The sequence below is a fragment of the Seriola aureovittata genome, chromosome 13 (genome assembly GCF_021018895.1).
Source record: "Seriola aureovittata isolate HTS-2021-v1 ecotype China chromosome 13, ASM2101889v1, whole genome shotgun sequence".
In the NCBI taxonomy this organism is placed as follows: Eukaryota; Metazoa; Chordata; class Actinopteri; order Carangiformes; family Carangidae; genus Seriola; species Seriola aureovittata.
In genome coordinates this window covers 5,344,713-5,364,583 of record NC_079376.1, presented here as the reverse complement: position 1 = coordinate 5,364,583, position 19,871 = coordinate 5,344,713, and the positions used below count along the sequence as shown (strand labels likewise).

The following is a 19,871-nucleotide window of genomic DNA, read 5'->3' as shown; positions in this document are numbered from 1 at the left end:
CAGATCCATCTCCTGAAAAAATGTGAAACTACAGTCAGTCATCTTAAATGATTGGCGTGTCTGTTCTGTCAGACAGATGTGAGATAGACGGACATTTGTAGTGTGTGATTTAATTGATGTGCTTTCAAACCTAAGCCTGCCCAAGTATATTAAAGCCCTCTGTACAACTATATTCGTTAAGGATGTAGAGATTAAAGCTGTGGTTGGCAGTATTTCATCAATGGGAAAAAATTCCATAATCACCTTTCAGCATATTGGAATTCAACTGGTCTGAGAGCAAACGTCTGCACATTCCCTTGGTTCTGTTTTCAGACTTAAGAAAATCTACGGCCGACGCTTTTAACAACGTTGAAAATAATACAGATGGATGACACTGACCTGTACAATGTTATATTATAATATTGACTTTTTTGTAATTAGTCAAAATGAATATACTTAGATTTATGACCAAGTAATAATATCAAATCCCAGCTGGTTAACATTGTAACAAATATCATTTTTATCAGATTGTGGAGTAATAATAAATGACAGGGAGAGACACAGCACACACCCTGAACATCGACCAATGTTCAACATATTCCACGTGTCATTCAGGAGAATCACACCTTTAGTTTTCACAATATAATTATTTTCAACCGGTTAATCTGTGAAATGAAAAGTGAAGAAGTACACATCAGGTCCATAAGACCAGGTGACATCTTCAAAGTCAAAAATGACGTCATAAGTGTTTTTTTGAAAAACAATTTAACACAGACAAAAAAACACTTGTCGTTTTTGATAGAACTGAAAAAAGTTCTGATAGAAAAGGAGACACTGTGTTTTGGTTGGTGGAGATATTTACTGACCAACAACAGGTGGGAGCAGCCACAAGCTTAAACAACTGTAAGGCCTTTTTTGGGTTGTTTCTGCCTTTTGTTGCTGTGATTATAGTTTATATCTCTATTGGACACACAGATATGAAATGAATCAATCTTCTTATCTTACTATTGATAAAACAGCAAATAAGATAATTTCCTTCCAATTCAGAATTAGATTATATTGATTGTTGTTGGTGTCATTGTGTTTCTTGCATGTGAATATGTGTGTGAGTCCTACCATGTGTGTTTATGTATGTGCTGGTTGTCTCCTCATGTACGGGTCTTGTGAGTAATGTTTCCTGGGTGTCTCGGCTTCAGGCGTTGACACTCTGTCTCCGGCCTCTTGCTGGACTGACAGATATCTGTCCGTCATACTCATTCACTCTGACAAATCATCCTGAACTCCTGCGGCAGTTCGTCTGAAACCCAGGAAAAAAAACAAACAAAAAAACCCAAAACATACACATGACATGGAGGTAGGCGGCTTCTGATCTCTAATAATTTCTCACAAAAAAGCATCATGGTTTTATTACTGTCACACTGAATCAGTCTGAGAGAGAAAACACACAAGGCTTTGTTTAACCTCCTCACCGGCTGTTTGACACTGATTTGCTGCTTTAAATCTACCAGGGAGATATTTCATCATCCAGCGCTGTCTCATCTTGACGGAAGTAATGACAGGGGAACAGTGAGGTGAATAATCCCTGATTGATATATTTTTTTTATTGACTGAATGAGGATCTGAAAGGGATGGAAAAGAAATCTGGAGAAAGTTGTCAGATGAAATACAACATCTGATGACCATCATTAGATTTTCAAACAAGAAAATTTTAATTAAGATGCTACAAAATTGTATACATTTTGCAGAAACTGTAGAGTAGTGTTTGGTAAATTGACATTACCTGGTTTCACTGATAGAGATCAGTAAGCAGAAGACAACGGCACAACAAAAACCACAACCACAACCATCCACTGTGCTGTTAGCTGTGAGACTCCATCTCCTCAGACAAGCAGGAAAAACCACAAACATTCCCTCTAACTCTCTGGTCACAAATCTCTGTCATAGGTAGCTCACATCACAGAGGGGCACCCTGGAAACCTCAGTAGCAGCACTTAAATTTTCCTTTTTATCTGAACTGACATCTCTGAACAGGCAGATTCTCACAACTCAGGCTGTCAAGAGATTAAAAAATTAATCTTATTAATTACATGCTGCGCGATTAATTAATCTGAATTAATTGCACAGAGAAATAATTGCACCAAAGATGCAAACAGGTTTTTTGAAAATGGATGTTTCTGCAGGAACCTTGTTTTTTAATTTCTAGCCATGTAAATTCAGCACTGACGTAACTGAGACAGTATGAGATGCTGCAAAAACATAAAACTAAAGCACTTAAGTCATGTGTGTGTACAGCCAACACAAATGTGTTCAGAAAATTAAGATGTATGCAGATTGGGTTGGAAGCAGCAACAACAGAAGAGTTACAGAAATGCATCTGATCATGTCTTTTACTCCATCTTCATAATATTCACAAACTTCTTCTGACTTTTTGGAAGTTATAGGATATATATAGATAAAGGAGAAACCGTGGCAGGTCACAGCAGTGATTCAACCAACACATTCAGTTAATTGAAGCTGTGTTTCTGTCAACACCACCCTCAGTACAACAGAGATGTGTTTTCCTTTTCAGCAGTAGCAGCAGGGGTTTGATTGCGACACATGTAAAACCTGGGTCGTTAACAGGAGGAGTGTTGCATGTAGCTGCTGTGACTGAACAGTCAAAAAGAAACTGAAGCTGAAGATCCAAACAGAAAGGCGTCACAGCCGTGCCCACACTGTTTGACTTCCAGGTGATCTCTGGGAGGTGCAGAAACACTGCGGTAATGAGCGCTTAGCAACTATATAGAAGTAAAAAAAAAAAAGTTGCTGCCGTCACTAAAATGAGATCAGCGCAGCTTCAAGATGAAATAGACCGACAAACTGCAACCCAACTATCACACTGATGTATTTTCCTTTTTCAGCCTTACAGTCAATTTGGAGACAAACTTCCTACAAAGCTTCTCTGCAGCTGATCAGTCTCATTTTGACAGCGTCGGTTCTTCTCTCTAATAAATATGAGGAAATAAAGCTCTTCATCTGCTGCTTGTCCTGACTTTCACCCCCCCCCCCAAAAAAAAAAAAACTCTGTGTGGCCACCAGAAGGGAAAACAGAGGCAGACTGAAATACACAGAGCCATGGGGGACGGATGAGATTTCAAATATAGTAATGACATGACAACTATAAGGTGACGACTTTGATTGAGCTGTCTAGCTTCATAGGGTTTCTTATGTGTTCTTTATAGACTGATGCAGGCTGCTTTAAGGATCTAATCGTTATACTGTAGGTTTTTATTCCCACCATGCTCAAACAGTTCGATATAGATCAATTTTACTGCTTGGATGATGCTCAAAATCAACACCATCATTGTGTTCTTTAGCTTAACAAATCTTGTTCTTTGTAGAACCCCAGCCCCGGTCTGCAAATAGAGCTGTGTTGGTTAAAATGGTTTGCATTTATAGCTCAGAGAATGTTCATGTTGCTTTATTCTTTGTTGCGTGGTGGTTATGGTTGGTGGATTGGGTTGATTTATCCTGTTAACGGTCTTTCATACTAAAGGTCTTTTATACAGGAGCACTATAGTGACTCATCTGATTAAGGCGTTAACCGTTTGACTGTGATTTGAATCCAGATGAGGAGCTCTGCTGCGTTTCACGCTGCTTTGTTTCTGCCAGAGTGTCTTTACTGTAAATACAGAATAAAAAATAGATAGAGAAGTTCATATTCTACATATATTCATACATTTCCACAGCTGGTCAGTTGCTGGGGGAAATGGCAGTGATTGTCGAAACGTTACAAAAATGATCAAGGAAAGGTTTGGGGAGACGGACAGTCCAGGAAGCAGTTCAACAAGTCCTCATACCAAAACTACAAAATACAATCACCCATTTGATAGTTCCTGTTGGCTTCCTCTCATCTGCTGCCACTATGGTTGGGAAACAGAGATGCAAACCACTGTTTCCAATATCAAATTCAGACCTTCTATGCCCAACAATCTTTGCGCCCTATTAAGTTTTTAAAGTGACAGACCACAAGAGGGAACTTGTCAGTAAAGGAAAATCAAAGTTGTTTAAAATCTTTGAGCAAACATCTGCTGCTGTCAATATTCTGGCTAGGATGGTTCAGGAAAGTTTTTCTGGGATGTGTCAGGTCTGTCGTTCATTTCTTCTTTGTCGTGCTTAGGGCAGCGTTACCTGTTGTATTCGGTTTGCTTGGATCCAAACAGGCTAAAGAGACGTGAAACCAGGTACATTAAAGAGACTTGGTAAGCTGTCATTGCGCCAATTTTGGCAACATCAAGAGAGAGACGAGAAGAATTGAACAAACTAAAAGTTGTCTGTGTATTCAGTTGCACAGAGGTAAAAATACTATAAACACAGTTGCTGCAAACACTGCTGCAGTGACGGTCGGTCGTATTACTTTGTGTTTTCTGTTTCCTTTGGAGTTGAGTTTTGTGTCTCAAACATCTTTGACAACCCATGCATCAAAGTGCTGATAGCCAGACCTTGTTTACACCTGACAGATAGATAGATAGATAATTAGTTTCCATGTACTATGGTTGACCCCTGCAGAAACGTAGTTTTGAGTTTGTGGTTAGTTTGTTCACAGTCCTTTTCCTAAAGCTTCAGATGTGTGAGAAAACCTTCTGTTCCGAGTCTTCTGACAAGTCAAACGTTGAGTTTGACTTGTTAGAAGACTGAAACTCGGAAACATTTTCATGTGTCTGAGTGTGGTTTTTACCACCAGAGTTCACCTGGATAAATGAACCGAACTAAGACGATGATTTGCCAGAAGTTTGAAAGAACCACTTCAAATCCTCACAAACGCCGGTAGATTGTTTCAGCTCAACAGAGGAACTTCCAGGGGGTCAAACCTCCGTCACAGTTTGAGCTGGGGTGACAGTGGCCAACCGCGAGCCACAGAGTCACCCAATTAGGGGTCTTATGTTTGCGGGTGAGAGCGGTATCTCTGAGCTTTCAGTTCCAGCTCAGCAGTGTAGTCAAAGTCCTTCTTTATCAGCTGACAGGGTCCTGGAAAGGTCCTGGAGGGTTTTGGAAAGCAGCAGACTTTGAAGGTACTAAACTGGAACAGTGTTTATCTCACCGCTGACACACTACTCCTTTCTGTGTGTGGCTGTCTCTGCCTTTCTCTCTTTCCTTGTTTCTGTCTCTCATCCAAACACACTCTTTCCCCTTTGTGTCTCCGTGCCCTTATTTTCCTATTTCTGACTCTCATTGCTTCTGTGAGATACATAAAACCTCTCTGTGTCTTCCTGGCTTTCTTTCTTTCTTCCATCCACTTCTTTCTCATATACATACACTTTATCTCGAAGACACACTCACTGTCAGCCGCTGTCTTTCCAACGTTCTCCTCTCTTACTTGTACTGTACTTTCACTCTTCAGCACCCTTCTCATTTTGTGGCTCATGTACCAGCATCAGATCCCTCCACCTCCCACCAATCCCCATTTTTCAAATCAGAAGTCTTGTTATTTCGTCTCTCCTTTCTTTTGTCATTTTTATTGGCTTGGAGGAGGAGGAGGTGGGGGTGGGGTGGGGTGGGGTGGGGGGGCAGAGGGAGAACTATTTCGAGTGAGGTCTCTATGGAAACAGTAGAGTAGCAGCAGCAGGGTAAAGAGGAGGCTGACAGCTCGGCTCGGCAGCGACGACGCACAATAACTTTAAGTTCAAAAGGAGGGAAACACTCATGCTTCTCCTCTTGAATGCCTCCTCAGCAGTAAAGGCCATCGTTAATGCAGCCTGTTATCTGCCAGGAATCATCATAACTGCTTGTTTTTATAAAAATCATAAATATTTTACGACTTTTTTTTTGGCATATTTAAGGTGTTAATTAAATCTCAAGTGCCACTTTAACAATGTCCACCTCCCTCGTTGTCTATGTTTTTCTGCCCTCACCCCAACGTGATTTATATTTTAAATAATTAACAATACAAACAACAATACAATTCTCTGTCGTTTATTGCACGTACCAAACTTCCTGAGGTGTTGTTAGGTGGTTGCTGATATAATAGTTAGTTGGATTCTGTTTTGCTATGCTTTCCTGGGGGTTAAGGTGGGTTTTAGGGTGTCAGTATGTAGCTTGTGGCTCACTTGGTGACTGACAAGTCATTTAGGTTGTTACTGGGTGATTGTTAGGGTTTTTCCAGGTGATTGTAATGGTATTTGGGGTAGTTCAAAGGGTGTTAGTAGATAGTTGTCAGGATTTTTCTACAAAATAATTCTTAGCACAAGATCAGGAAGTTTTCCTTTCAGCCACATCAGTGGGTGGAGATGAAGAAAAAGACAATATGACATTGTGAATATGTGACGCTATTGTCAATGTCATTAATGAATCTTCAAGCTTAAGCTGTTTGGGTGGAAGCTACAGTGTCACAGATGACTGATAGAGTGTAGTGGATGATTGATGGGTAATTACTAGTCGGTTAGTAGGAAGTTACTGGGGTGCTCTGGTGGTTTAAAGGGAATCATTTAATGGTTGCTAAGGTGCTGAGGGTGGTTGTTTGGGTGTCACTTGTTATCACTAGAACATTTTGTGTGGTTGATCTTATTTGTAGAACATTGTACAGAGACAAAGTTCTTTGTTTGCGATATAATATAAGTTATAATAGTAACAAGTTATTGTCATCTCTGACAATTATTCCACAATTTCAATGATATTTTCAATGGCCTCTAAGTCCGTGTGGACCGGGGACTAAATCCATGACACACTAGTCCTAACTAACTATGGTGTCTTGGGTTGTTATTAATGTGTTTGACACGGGTGGTACAGTGATTTTGGAGGGTTGGCGGGATGTCACCTATCTCTATGTGCAGGAAATGTTCTCCTCCACATTGTGGAAAAACTTATTTTGTTCTATTTGTGTTTACATTTATTCAAACACAAACAGAATGTTGAATCTATAATCCATCCACTTTTATGACTGACTGCCTACAGGACTGTGATGGTTCCTCACTGTCGTACTCCAATCTGCATCAAGGCTGTGTTCACTTCTCTCACTGAGCTGCTCGTCTCTTCAGCCACAAAGTGCTTTCACAAATTCATTATTCTTTATTTATTTGGTTCCCCATTAGCTTCCACAAAGTGGCTGCTGGAGGAACGTGTGTTTATGAGTGTGTGTGTGTGTGTGTGTGTGTGTGTGTGTGTGTGTGTGTGTGTGTGTGTGTGTTCTGTTCCAGTCAAAATAATCACTTTCATGAAAGGCTTTAATGAACCATGTTTTATGGAGCACTCACAGGGCAACAAGAAGAAAGAAATGAGAAAATGGTTTAAACCAAGAAATAAAGGATAAAACAAGGAAGAAAAACACAAGTTTAAGACACAGATCCAGAGTGTGTGCGTGTGTGTATTTGGCAAAGATGTATTTATCCTTCTCCTCTCTGCTCCTGTCTAGCTCTGCTCTATGCCACCATCTTTGGAAACGTGACCACCATCTTCCAGCAGATGTACGCCAACACCAACCGCTACCACGAGATGCTCAACAATGTCAGGGACTTCCTGAAGCTCTACCAGGTTCCCAAGGGCCTGAGCGAGCGGGTGATGGACTACATCGTTTCCACCTGGTCGATGTCCAAAGGCATCGACACAGAGAAGGTACGACTGAAAGGTCAAAAGTCAAGTTTGATCAGTGTGAGACGGTGATGTGACATGTTTGTGTGGTCACACTGAGGTTTTGTTCATTCCTTTCGTCACAGCAATGATCTGATTTTGTTGTACGGTCGTTACCTGAGATTACAAAAACGCCAAGTCACATATGAGGACAGGAATAGAGGAGACATTTAATGAGACATTTTTTAAGCTAATTCAACCAGACTGTCGTGTCACAAAGACGCTATAAACAAAGCATCACAACAAAACAGGTGAATATAAAGGAGTAAAATACAATCATAACAAAATGCCTTACAGCCAGCCACCAGTCACATACAGTTATTACCTAATCCGCCCAAACACTCAGTAGTGAACTTTTGATCCTCAGATCATAGGCTGCAGTTGATATTGTAAATGTGTATTATATTATATTACTGAAAAACAGATTAGTGTGACTTATGGTTAAGTTTAACGTGAACTCCAAGCTCGAAGAATAAAGGCTGCAGGGGCTCTGAATGAGTCTGAGTTCTTCAGAATCTGGGTTATGAATTGTTTAAATTCTGTCTTCTGCCTTCACTCTACCAACAAGGGTTCAAGACCGGGTACTGCATTTGAAGCTGAACTATAAAAACAGTATTATATACAAAACTAATTCAGTGATGGTGGGAGAAAGATAAGAGAAAAATGTTTTTCCATGAAGAAGATTTAGACCAAAGGAACAGATGAAAGTAGTATGGCTACATGAAAACTGTACAAGCTAACTGTCCCACGATCATTGAACTTACCAGGAAGAAACAAAGTATGACCAGTGAAAGAATAGCATCAAGTCCCCGTAGCAAGTAGTTAAAACAGTAATTAATCTAGCCAACAGAATCACAGTTGACAATACAGAAATAAAATACATCAACTTTAAACCACACACACACACACACACACACACACACACACACACACACACACACGTCACAAAATGAATGTGTAAAACAGAAGCTCCCTGAATGTAACAATGGCAGCTGCTACTGAAATGTGCCAGGACCTGTTGTTATTGACTGAAACTGATTGTCGGTGACAGAACAGTCTGAACTTTCTTAGTTAATGAAAACATTAATGTCACCATAAGATGTAAAACTTAACATTGGACAGATTAAGTACATTGTTAACCCCAAATTGCCCCCAGACTAGCTTTAGTATCAGGCTGAATTTATGGCAGATTGGCTTGAAGTTTGAAGCTCAGTGACATGTCTCAGCTGATTCAGCCCAGTCCCCCAATGACATTCATAAACTACTAAATTATTTTCCCATTTATGTTGATCGGTCTTCTGTAGTTTAAGCAGGTGCACGATTCAGTTTCCCACATGGCTACTGTCAAGAGGTCTGTTATGAACTGTAATGAGCTTGTTGTAATGTTACTGGAATAGTATTTAATGTGATAAAGCAACATGCAAGCCTGAGTCTAGCCTGCTTTATACGACTCAAGTTATTGTTAAACTATAACTACCTTTTCACCTTGTCATAAGACTATTAGTCAACTCAAAATTTAAATTGTTGCTCCACACTAAAGGACTGCAAGATTAAAAACATTCTCATTATACTCCTCCATGCTCTGCATCCATTTATCCAGAGATCATTTATCTTTTCAGAATCTAGATCTGACTTTAACATGAGCTCTGATCTGATCAAACACAACACACACCTCACACATACAATAGCACTGAAGCCATTAATGAAGCTGTGCATCACTTGCATCACCTGCAGCCTTCAGAGCTGAGCTGAGGAGGCAAAAAAAGGAGCTAATAAAAGCAAACACACATTAAAGTGCTGGGGGTTTTTTCACATTAAACACAGCTTCACTTCTCTTCAGTATTTCTTCTTCCTCTCTTTGTATGCATGTTTCCTGTGGGCATGCAGTGACTAGTAATAACTGTGGTGAACATTGATTATTGTTATCAAACATTAATGTGTCATGTCTTATGTGTACTGTAAATCACCTCCTGTTGTTCTGCAGAGACGGACTTCCCCCTCAGATAGCACTCTAAATCAAACTGTGCTCCTGCAGCCTTAAATTCAGCTTGATTTCTGACTCTGTTTATTATTGTGTTGCGTCTGTCACCTCAGGAGGGACGTTATGAAAGCAATTCAATTCTCAGTGCAGGTGTCAGGTTTTTCTTTTCTGATCTGGGAACCGACCAATCATAAAATCCTGTAAGGAGGTCTGTGTTAACTTCAGAAGTGGTCACAGCACTAACTCATCAATTTCTCATAATTCTCTCATTATATTTGTCCTGTTTCTTTTTCAGTTTGAATCACAAGCGCACTCCCGATCAATCCTATTTTTGTAGTTTTGGTAGAGATAATTAAACACTATTGAAGAGACATAAGGCGAGTCTTGTGCCCACCCTCAGTATAAATACCTTGGAGTCAGAGCTGGGGCCAATTAGTGTGTATTTTTTGTCACTTTGGGAGCAGTTACACAGTTCTCAGTCAGCTGTTTATGTGAATACACACCCCAAAAAAAAGAAAAACACAGGCTCAGCAGTACTAATAATCCTCTACTTTAAATAAGGCAAATAAGATTTTCAAAGGCTGTTGTGTTGCAGAGGCTTTTAGATGATTTATTGTTCCCCTTGGTCGATTTTGTTCATATTTAACAAGGCAGGATTGCAGAGGACAGGCCAGTTAATATTTTGTTTTCTGTTTTACCTAAATGCTTCAGTTAATTAGGCTGGATTTCAGAATGTGTGTAATGAGCCGGACAAAATGATTATAATTTAAAGTTTAGGCTCTTTGGCAGACAATTGTTTCCAAAGGGAGTTAATGAATGTAACAGCTAAATAAGCTTGAGTTTCTAAACTGTAGTAAAGCACGGACAGTAAGCTGCAGGAAAGCTGGGTGGGGAACAGGAGAGAGACAGAATGTAAGTCTTGGGTCAGAGAACCCAAACTTCTACCTGAAGCAGTAAGTGTCTCATGCTGATTGGCTGTCAGATGGAAACTCCAGACCTTTCAGTCACTCAGGCATTCATCATATTTCTAATGGGAGGAACATTGAAAAGGAGAACTCTGTCACAACTTCAGAGGTGACAATAAACAACGTCAGACAGGTGTAAAGTAACAAAAAACATGATTTACTCCAACAGAGAACGAGCTGACTTCAACTCAAGTCAGAGCAACAGGTACAATCAAAGATGGGACAGGATTACTTATTTGTTTAGCAAGTGGAGAACTGCTGAACCACAGTCCACTCAGTGCTGCTGCCGCCGGTAGTCGGAAGCTGTACTGCAGCAATAACACTGATTAAAACAGTGGCAGCACTGATTGCTTCACAGGTCAGCAGCACCCCTGCACTGAGGGCACTGCTGCCGTGGTTTGTACTGACTCTAAAGGAAAATCGTGCAGTTTTTCATTGACAAAACAATCTGAAGACAAGGTCCATTAACCATCTGTTCTGAGGCTTTTGACCGTTTCACACAGAGTTTCAGAACCGTATCTTCTGAGCCTCAGAGCCAAAGCGACATTAATATAACAGCATGAAATCAGGGATTTAAAGACCTCTGACCTCAGTGCAAGTAGGACAAGACAAAAGAGACTGAATTCAAGGAGACCAGTGGAGTATCAGAAACACAAAAATGTATTTAATGAACCAACAACAGTGTTGTGAAGACAAATGTAAAATATGTCCTCAGTTCTTTCTCTTTCACCTTGTTTCTGACAGACCTCCATCAGTTATTGTTTGTGAATCTGTTGCTGTAATGAATCAATAAAGGAAAAAATGAAAGAATGATTTATTATTCTTTTATTATTCGTTGTTCCTGATACTGAGTGTGACTCATTAATGTGTCTCTGTCCTCCAGGTCTTATCCATTTGTCCCAAGGACATGCGAGCCGACATCTGTGTCCACCTCAACAGGAAGGTGTGTGTCTGTTGTTTTCTTATGCACGCATTCGTTCTGCCGCAATGTTTAATCTGATCTGTGTAGAAAATGCCACAAGATAGACAGTGTGAGTTCTGGGACAGGTTAACATTACACTGTGATACATGTACAAATGTTAAAGCTATAGGTAGATGTTGATTGTTTATTTATTTTGTTACAATTGGGGAGCGCTAGACTCAGAAATGTTGAAATCTTACATATCAAGGTTTAAACAAAGCTGAAATGATAACAAACTGACCTTGTGAAAAGTCCTTTAATATTTCATCCTGGGTCACAAAATGTAATATTTATTTAATTGGTAGTAGTGCAAAATGGAAATGCATTTCCAAGGACTTATTCACCTGCATTAGACAAAATCAAGAATAAAAACTCATGATGGGATGATGGTAATGTCCTTGTGCACTGGCCACAGACCTATATTGAACACACATCTAACACAGTGATGTTAGATTTCTGGAGCAGGACGTTCATCAACTCCTCCTCCATGAAGAGTCCTCGGTTGCTTCTCTTACATAACGATGCTCAGAAGCTTCTGGGCATCACTTGACACGACTGATACAGACCCCAAAACTTTGGCAGGCTCAAACTGCTGCGCTGGCATTGAACCAAGGACACCTTTTGGTTGGGTAACTGTGCCGTGTACCAACCGTCTTCATGATAAATACTCAGAACTCCCTAAAGTTAATCTTGTCATTCAGCGCAGCCGATTATCGATTAGTCTCAAATATCTCTAGAATAACTCAAGAAGAAGCTTTTCATTCATCAAACATAGTGGTTCTTCAAGGATATTTACTAGTGATGTTGAAATGTTAATAAAGGCAGTACACTTAAACCAGGGCAAAAAAACTTATTATAACAGATGGTAAGATAGTATTTATTATTATTATTCAAAAGAAGCAGATCTGTTTATTCTACACTACACTCATTATAAATGAAGCATTGTGGTGCTACAGAGATGCCCCAGACTACAAATCATATTCTCCAGATGTTGAGTGAACATGCTTGTCTGGTACAGACCCCAGCAAAAATTACATTGTTATTTTTATACTTTTTTTTTTTTTTTTGTGAAAATGAAATTCAAAAATTATAATTCCCACCAAAATCGTGATTCATACCAGTATCGTTCAACCGTAGTCCTACATATCCAAAAGTTGTTTTGCCAGAAGACACTGGCCACCACAGTTTACTGTAAACCAGGTCCTTTTGCAACAAAAACCGAGCTGATAACTCATTAAGCACCACATTCCCACAGAGTAATTAAAAAATATTCTCCTTTATTAAGTAAGTCTGGTTTTTCTAATAGTTTAGTAACACTGCAGATTTCAAAACTAAGGTCAAAGTTAGTAAAAATAAGAAAATAAAAGTCCCTTTCCCCTTCACTAATTACCTTTCCTCTATATAACATTGTGTTTTCAGTGCTGCTGCTGCTGCTGGTTGAAAAGACGTCATGACTAAAAACATGAAATGCTAAATGTGTATTTCAGGAAAAAAACTGGACTCAAACAGTCGTCTGCCTTTCTGCTTCTTTTGATGTAAAGCATCACACACCAGCCGAGTTCGTAAACATGACGAGTTTAACAGTGTCACATTAGAGGAATTCTGGGTTTTGTAGTCTTCGATCTTCAAAACTTCAAGCAGTCACCATGTGCTGCAGTGTGGGACTGCTGACAGCGAGCCGACTGCTGTCCCAGCAAAACAAAAGCCCCTTAAATAAAAACTCAAAGATGAGACAGTGAAACTTGAAGGGAGACGAGGTGTTGAGGGATTATTTCCTGATGGAGACGTACGTTTCCTCTCTAGGACTTCAGGTGATTGACAGGAAGCACTGATATAAAAACACTGAGCTCATCTCAGTGAAATGAGGAACAAAGTAAGTGAAGGCTTCACCGTCACTGTAATGGATTATCTCACTGTGTGGAAGCGGTTTTTCATTCTGCATGTGTGTGAATGGATATCAGTAAATGACTTCTTCTGCAGAGAGGAAAACAAGGAGGAGGAATAATCTAGATACATTGAGATACATGAGAGGAAGACCTCTGTAGTGTCCTCCAGAGCTGCAGTGCTGCTTCACTAACAACTTTCTACAGTTGTTTTACACTTGTTTGAGCTTTGCAGTGGTGATGTTGAGGCTGTTACTTTGTTGTAACGATGGAGCTAAAGAAAAAAGTCTCAAACTCTGTAGAGAATGAACATGATCAGCAAAATGTCGTCGTCTGTGGACTGAATATTCATCAGTTAATGATAATCTGGCCCATCGGTGCTGAGAAATCTCATCAATGCAGAATTGATTGAGTCATTCAAGATGAGCCACACAGACGAACTGTTAAATAATCTTAATTCCCGGTTACTAACTCTAATATTATATCTATATCTAACATTCATAGAAATCTTAATAATAATCTAATATTTGATGCTTTCTTTGTTTAAAGTTGTTGCTCAGCTGTAATCTGATTACAGAGGTGGTGCCTTTTCATCAGTAAATTTTAAATAATTACAAAACAAATGTCTCAAACCGGTGCTCGCTGATTCGTGTTTATTCTGCTATTCAGGAAACAGTCTCACTTCCAGTCTTCTTTCATCTCACTCAGGTGTTCAACGAACATCCAGCGTTCAGGTTAGCCAGCGACGGCTGCCTGCGCTCGCTGGCCGTTGAGTTCCAGACCACCCACTGCGCTCCCGGAGACTTGATCTTCCACGCTGGGGAGAGCGTTGACACCCTGTGTTTCGTGGTGTCGGGGTCACTGGAGGTCATCCAGGACGACGAGGTCATTGCCATCTTGGGTATGTGGTCAAGTAATTCAGAATTAGAAATTACACACAAAAAAAAAACTTGACAGTGAGTTTAACAATGAGTTAATTGTTTATATGATATATAAAGTAAAAATACCAAACTTTAACTTCTCAAATGCAGATTTACAGCTTTTTTTATATTTACATATTATTGTAGATTGTGAATAATCTTGGGTTTTGGACAAAACAAGTCGGTTGAAGACTTCCTGGACTTTGGGATGTTGTGATCGTCCATTATCTGAACATTTTTGGATAAAAATAACTATTGGCAGCAGCCATAGTCTGGATTTAATGCTGTGTTTGGAGGATGAAATCAACCCTCTTTTTTATCACGAACTCTTTATGATTGTGCAACATTAAAACATTCACAGAGAACAGGCAGAGAAGGATACAAACCATGTTGATAGGCGACTGTAGGAACCTACAACAGGCAGTGAATTTCAAATACTGGGAATAAAGGGGTGATCGTGTGTCTGGAGCAGCTGCAAAGACCTGACAGCTGTTGTCAAAAAGAACATACGACTGAAACATGTCACAATAAAGCAGAGGAGAAACAACTAAAAACTCAAATAAACTACTGACATTTTACAAAAACAAAATTTTTATCACCAAATCGTCGTATTTGTGGAAAGTGGGAAATGATGGTTACGCATTTTTGACCTTATCCACTGGAAGTTGAAGGGGTTTAATGTCTCCACACACATAGAAAAACACATAACCCTTCAACTGAAGTGCAAATCACTCATACATCAACAACAGGTATGTAGTCAGACCTGCTATTTTTATGCCTGAATTGTGAAAATATAAACATTTCACACAGAAAACAAAAGGGTGAGTGAGCTTGAAAGCTGAGTCACTTGAATGAAAAACAGCAGTCGGCTTGTGTCGTGTCTGACTTTGGAGTGTTAAACACAAACAGACTCTTATCTGCTGCCATGCATATTGCTCTCTGCAGCCTTGCACTGTAATATTCATGAGGAGGAGAAGAACCGGAAAGGAAGAATAAGAGGCTAACGGCGATAATGTCGGGGAAGCTGCTTTTTATTGAGACAAGCACAGATAGTACTGATGACATAAACTGGCAGCGGCAGCAGCCGGTGTAGTGCACGTCCTCATCACCATCAGCGAGCCCCAGACGAGCGTTTACTGACAGAGAATAACAAGAAGGAAAGATGATTACAACAGAGCGGGGGCACAGCTGCACAGAAAACTGGTGTTAAGATCATTTGGTGTTTGTAGAAGTTTTTAGGAATTCACACACACATACACACACACACACACACACACACACACACACACACACACACACACACAAAAGAACTTTACTTAACAACAACAACATAAGTCAGCTTGACAATCACTGCTCATTAGAAATATAAAAGTTGGACATTTACTGTTGCTGTTTACCAGGTTATAACAGTACGGTCATGTTGAAACACAGTCTGAGCTGTTTCCTGGACAAGACAGACAATTCAAAAACTGGTTTATCACGACTTGGGTTCTCACGATACTAGAATTTCAAACTCGATAATGAAACCCAGGAAAATACTCGATACTCAATACGGTTGTGTGTCAACCAGAAGAGGCGAAAGCGGCACTGTTGGTATCGATACTGTTGCAAAAAATACGTTTGACTCATTCGGACCGACAGAGAGGTTGTAAAGACGCCAACAGTTTTTCTAGATTATCTAGACCACTGTTTTTTCGAAGGTCAAGCTGAAAATAAGTCTTTAATTATTCCTTGTTGTTGATACGCACAACTACTTATACCACTGCGTTTCCTTTATCTAGAAAAGGAAAGGTATCCCTGTGAAATTTGTAACGTTTGTTTGTGGTCAACATTTGTGTCTTAAACATATTGTGTGTATCCTTAAAGCTGCATGTGTCTATTTGTGGCCACTAGGGGGCAAAAAACATTAAAGCAACATTTAATCCCTTTATAAATTGTTGTGGCAAACACGCAGCAGACACAGAGTAACATTATCATGACATTTGGAGTCATGTTTCTGTGTGTAACCTTTGTCTTCCTGTATTCAGTTCTGGTTTGAAAACCTCTTTAGTTTACACCCAGGCTTAATCCATGTGCAGGTAAACTTTCAGTCAGCTTCTTTCTTGTTTGATGATATAATCTCTATTAACTCGATGTTGCAATACTACGGAAGATTGTGACCTGGGATGGCACCCATAGAAACTGCTGCAGCTGGTAATGCTAGCTGGTGGCATGCAAGATAGTGATCCATTATGTTACACCTATAGATGCACTGCAGCAGATAGAGAGGATCTGTTGCAACAGCAGTTTGTGCTGAACCATGTAAGGAATGATGCAGGAGAAAGAAAGGACAAGTAGGAAGGACATTAAAGAGATAAAATTCACAAAATATGAAAGATAAAAATAGAGGAATATAGAAAGGAAGAGAAGTGATGAAAAATGAGACCGCTGAAAAGAAATATTGTTCTGTTCGGAAGGAACAGAGATTTGAAAAGTAGGAGGCAGAACATAGAAGAGAAGGGAGGAAGGAAGAGAGGAGGAAGTGCAGAGAGCCGTCGCTGCAGCTTCTCCATCTGTGTTGCCTCTCCACTTCCTTAACTTCATTAGAAGCTCGAGTCAGACGCAGTCAGAGGTTCATAAAAAGCACATTAGATGCTTGATAAATTGCCTCATCACACTGAAGACATTAATCAATAAACTGTCAGACGGTTGTCATCGTGAGCTGCTGTTGCTGTGAAGAGACGGACAGGACAGTTACCAAACAGCAGGATATTTTTTTCAACATGTCTGCAGTTGTTTTCCACTTATTTCTGACGTGTTTCCTCCAAACTCTGAGGCTCACATTTTGAATATTGAGGCTCTACTGCTTCTCAAACCTCAGCGTCAATGTCTCACAAAGCACACCTTCTGATTTCCTGCAGGAAGGCCAGAAAGCTCATTCAGTGTCCTGTTAAAGAATATTAACCTCAGATAACATACCTGCGGCCACTGCTCATTTGTCAAATCTGTGATGTGAAGTGATGTTTTGAAAGTTTGCAGAATGATACTGGAAACTGCATCAAAGTGGCCTCTTTTTAAATTGATTCATCACACCCTTCAAAAGTCAGCAGAGCAATCATTAACTGTTCTGGTTGCTTCTCTTTCATTTTACCCCTTTACTTTGCAAATTCTGGTTCCTTCACTCAAGAATTTCCAAATTCTTTTTGTCATAAAAGTGTATATATTTGATATTTTAATGAGAACACTCCTTTCACTGCCCCTATAGGAAGCAGAATCCCCTTTGAGGTTTTGTTAAACATCTGCACAATGTAATACATTTGATTATTGAAATAACAGCAAAGTAGAGAAGAAATAATAGAGAAACTGTAACTAACATAGTGGTGAATGTGGCGTGAATACGACTGTTGTACTGATTAACGCTGTCACGCAGCTAAATGCACCAGGGTGTAGCTTAAAACAGAGAAAATTAATGGCAGTATGATGCAGGTTTTGCAAACTAGCATTAAAAACTTGATCATCCCAGACCGGATAACCAGACTTTAAAGTTGATGTTGCTCCAACACTGTGTCTCCTCCTCGATCTGTCTGTTCTCTGTAGGTAAACGGTGAATCATTCAGATTACTCAGATACGGTAAAATCAGCGCCCATACTGCTTCCCCCGACTGTAGTTTCTTTGGTTGCCATGGTCACATAGTGAGTTGTGACAGCAAGTTGAAGAAGTTGAACCATTAGCACGTTCACGACAGCAGGAGCAGCCCTCCCTCTCCTTTCAGCTGCCGGCCTCAGGAGCACGACTTAAATGAAAAACTATGGAGACGGTGAGAATTGCTCATTGTCCAAAAGCGCCTTTAGTATAGTTTAGACTAAAGGTCAGTTCCTGGAAGTCTAGAACCAGACTTCTGGAACTGACCTTTTTCTATTAGAGCAGACCACACCCCCTGGCTTTAGTGAGATTTATTTAAGTAGAAATTAAAGGAAATTAATTCTTTTGTGAAAATATCTCGAAGGTATGACAGACCACAGCTGTATGTACAACTGCATTTGAGGAGATACCAGCAGAGTGAAGGCAAACAGTCCTTACACATGTTGTCAATGAAATGATTGCTTATGAACCCTTGAAAATCTCTCAAGGCCCCTTTGAGGTCCACAGACTCAATTTTAGGTAACAACTAAGCTCTCTGATGCTAATTGGATAGCTTGCAAATTGTTGTAAAATTTTGTGTTGCATAGCAACCAGAAAAATGTTCCTGTCCTCAGGAGCGAAGCTTGCAGCTGCAGTCTGTGTTTGAGCACATAGAACAAAAGCTGCTGTCTGATCGCAGCCTCCAGAAGGAGAGGAGGATGAAGGGATGAAGAGGAGGTCAGTGAGAGAAGGACAAGGTGGTAGTAGGAGAGAGTAGAGCTGGAATCAAAAGTAAAGGTTAAAGGACAGAGTGATGCAAGGAAATCCAAGATAAGGGGTTGGTCTCTGTGTGTTCGTGTTCACAGCATGCGAAGGAGGCAGCTTTCTAAAAAATCACAAAGTTTTCCTCGTCCTCGTGACAGCAGACCTGTTCTCAGCCAACTTCTTCTGTCGTGTTGAAAAGGAGAGAAAGCTCTGCCAGCAGCAAGCTCATGTTGGGAAACAAAAAGCAGGAGAGAGAGAGAGAGAGAAAGAAATACAGATGATAGGTGCAACAAAAGAAAAGTGTGTTTGAATCTTTTCAGGATTTACAATGTCAAAGTGTTTTTCAATTTTTAAGCTGCCATTTGTAATTGTTGTAAATGTAGTTTGGAGGTGGATGTAGAGACAGTCGCAGGATGGAGGTGGAGTTTCTGCAGTTTACAGAACAGTCTGTCTCTATCGAACTCAAGGAGACATTTAGATGTGAACTTCAACCAGTATTTATCTTTTCTTCAGAAAATGCAGGGATTTGGAGGATGATGGTTGTTTTCTGTGGAGACATGTTTGGAGACAAATTTGATCTGCATCCGACAACTTGTTTTTCTTTTACTTACGTGACTCACTGCCATGGTCAGAAGATCACAGATGAAGTCACAGAAGAATACATCGTGATGATAGTAGTGGTCCGTGTAAACATCAGCAGAAGCATTATTACATATTTAGCATTAGTGAATGGTATTAGCATTTTTAATACTGGTTAATGTTTGTGTGCTGACTGAAGCATGTTTATGTTACCTATAGCTAAACCTTACCTGCTAAATAAGAGCTTCCCAGCATCATGAAAAAATCGAGTTGACGTGAAAACCCAACATTGGCTGACTGACATTGTGACGTTTAGGAGATTGTGTTTTGCTGTCAAGTCCAGATGATGTTGACTCCCTGTCATTCCCTCTGCAATGTCACCGCTGCCGTGATCTCAGCATCAACAATATTGTAACCTCTTTGAGCATCGCCTTGTTTTTATTTACATTGTATAAAAGTGGAAGTTCACCAGGACGTTTTCGGCCAGGGATGACCAAACCTTAATCTGCCCCCTAGTTGACACTTGTTTATCCTCCAGATATACACAAAGTATTCGAGCATGACACTGGTGTCACAGCGCTTGTGTATGTGTATGTGTGACCGTCTGGTGGCCTCGGTATTGAATATAAACCTTA

The 19,871-nt window shown here is 40.0% G+C and overlaps 1 protein-coding gene across 1 annotated transcript in view; it reads left to right on the top strand.

Annotated features, from left to right (window-relative positions):
- Positions 1–19,871, top strand: part of kcnh5b (potassium voltage-gated channel, subfamily H (eag-related), member 5b) — a 134,822-nt gene that overhangs the window by 67,161 nt on the left and 47,790 nt on the right. The window contains exons 9-11 of the mRNA XM_056394309.1: positions 7,367–7,566; positions 11,411–11,470; positions 14,080–14,272. Of these exons, the coding sequence (XP_056250284.1) occupies positions 7,367–7,566; positions 11,411–11,470; positions 14,080–14,272 (453 nt within the window). The remainder of the gene's footprint in view (positions 1–7,366; positions 7,567–11,410; positions 11,471–14,079; positions 14,273–19,871) is intronic.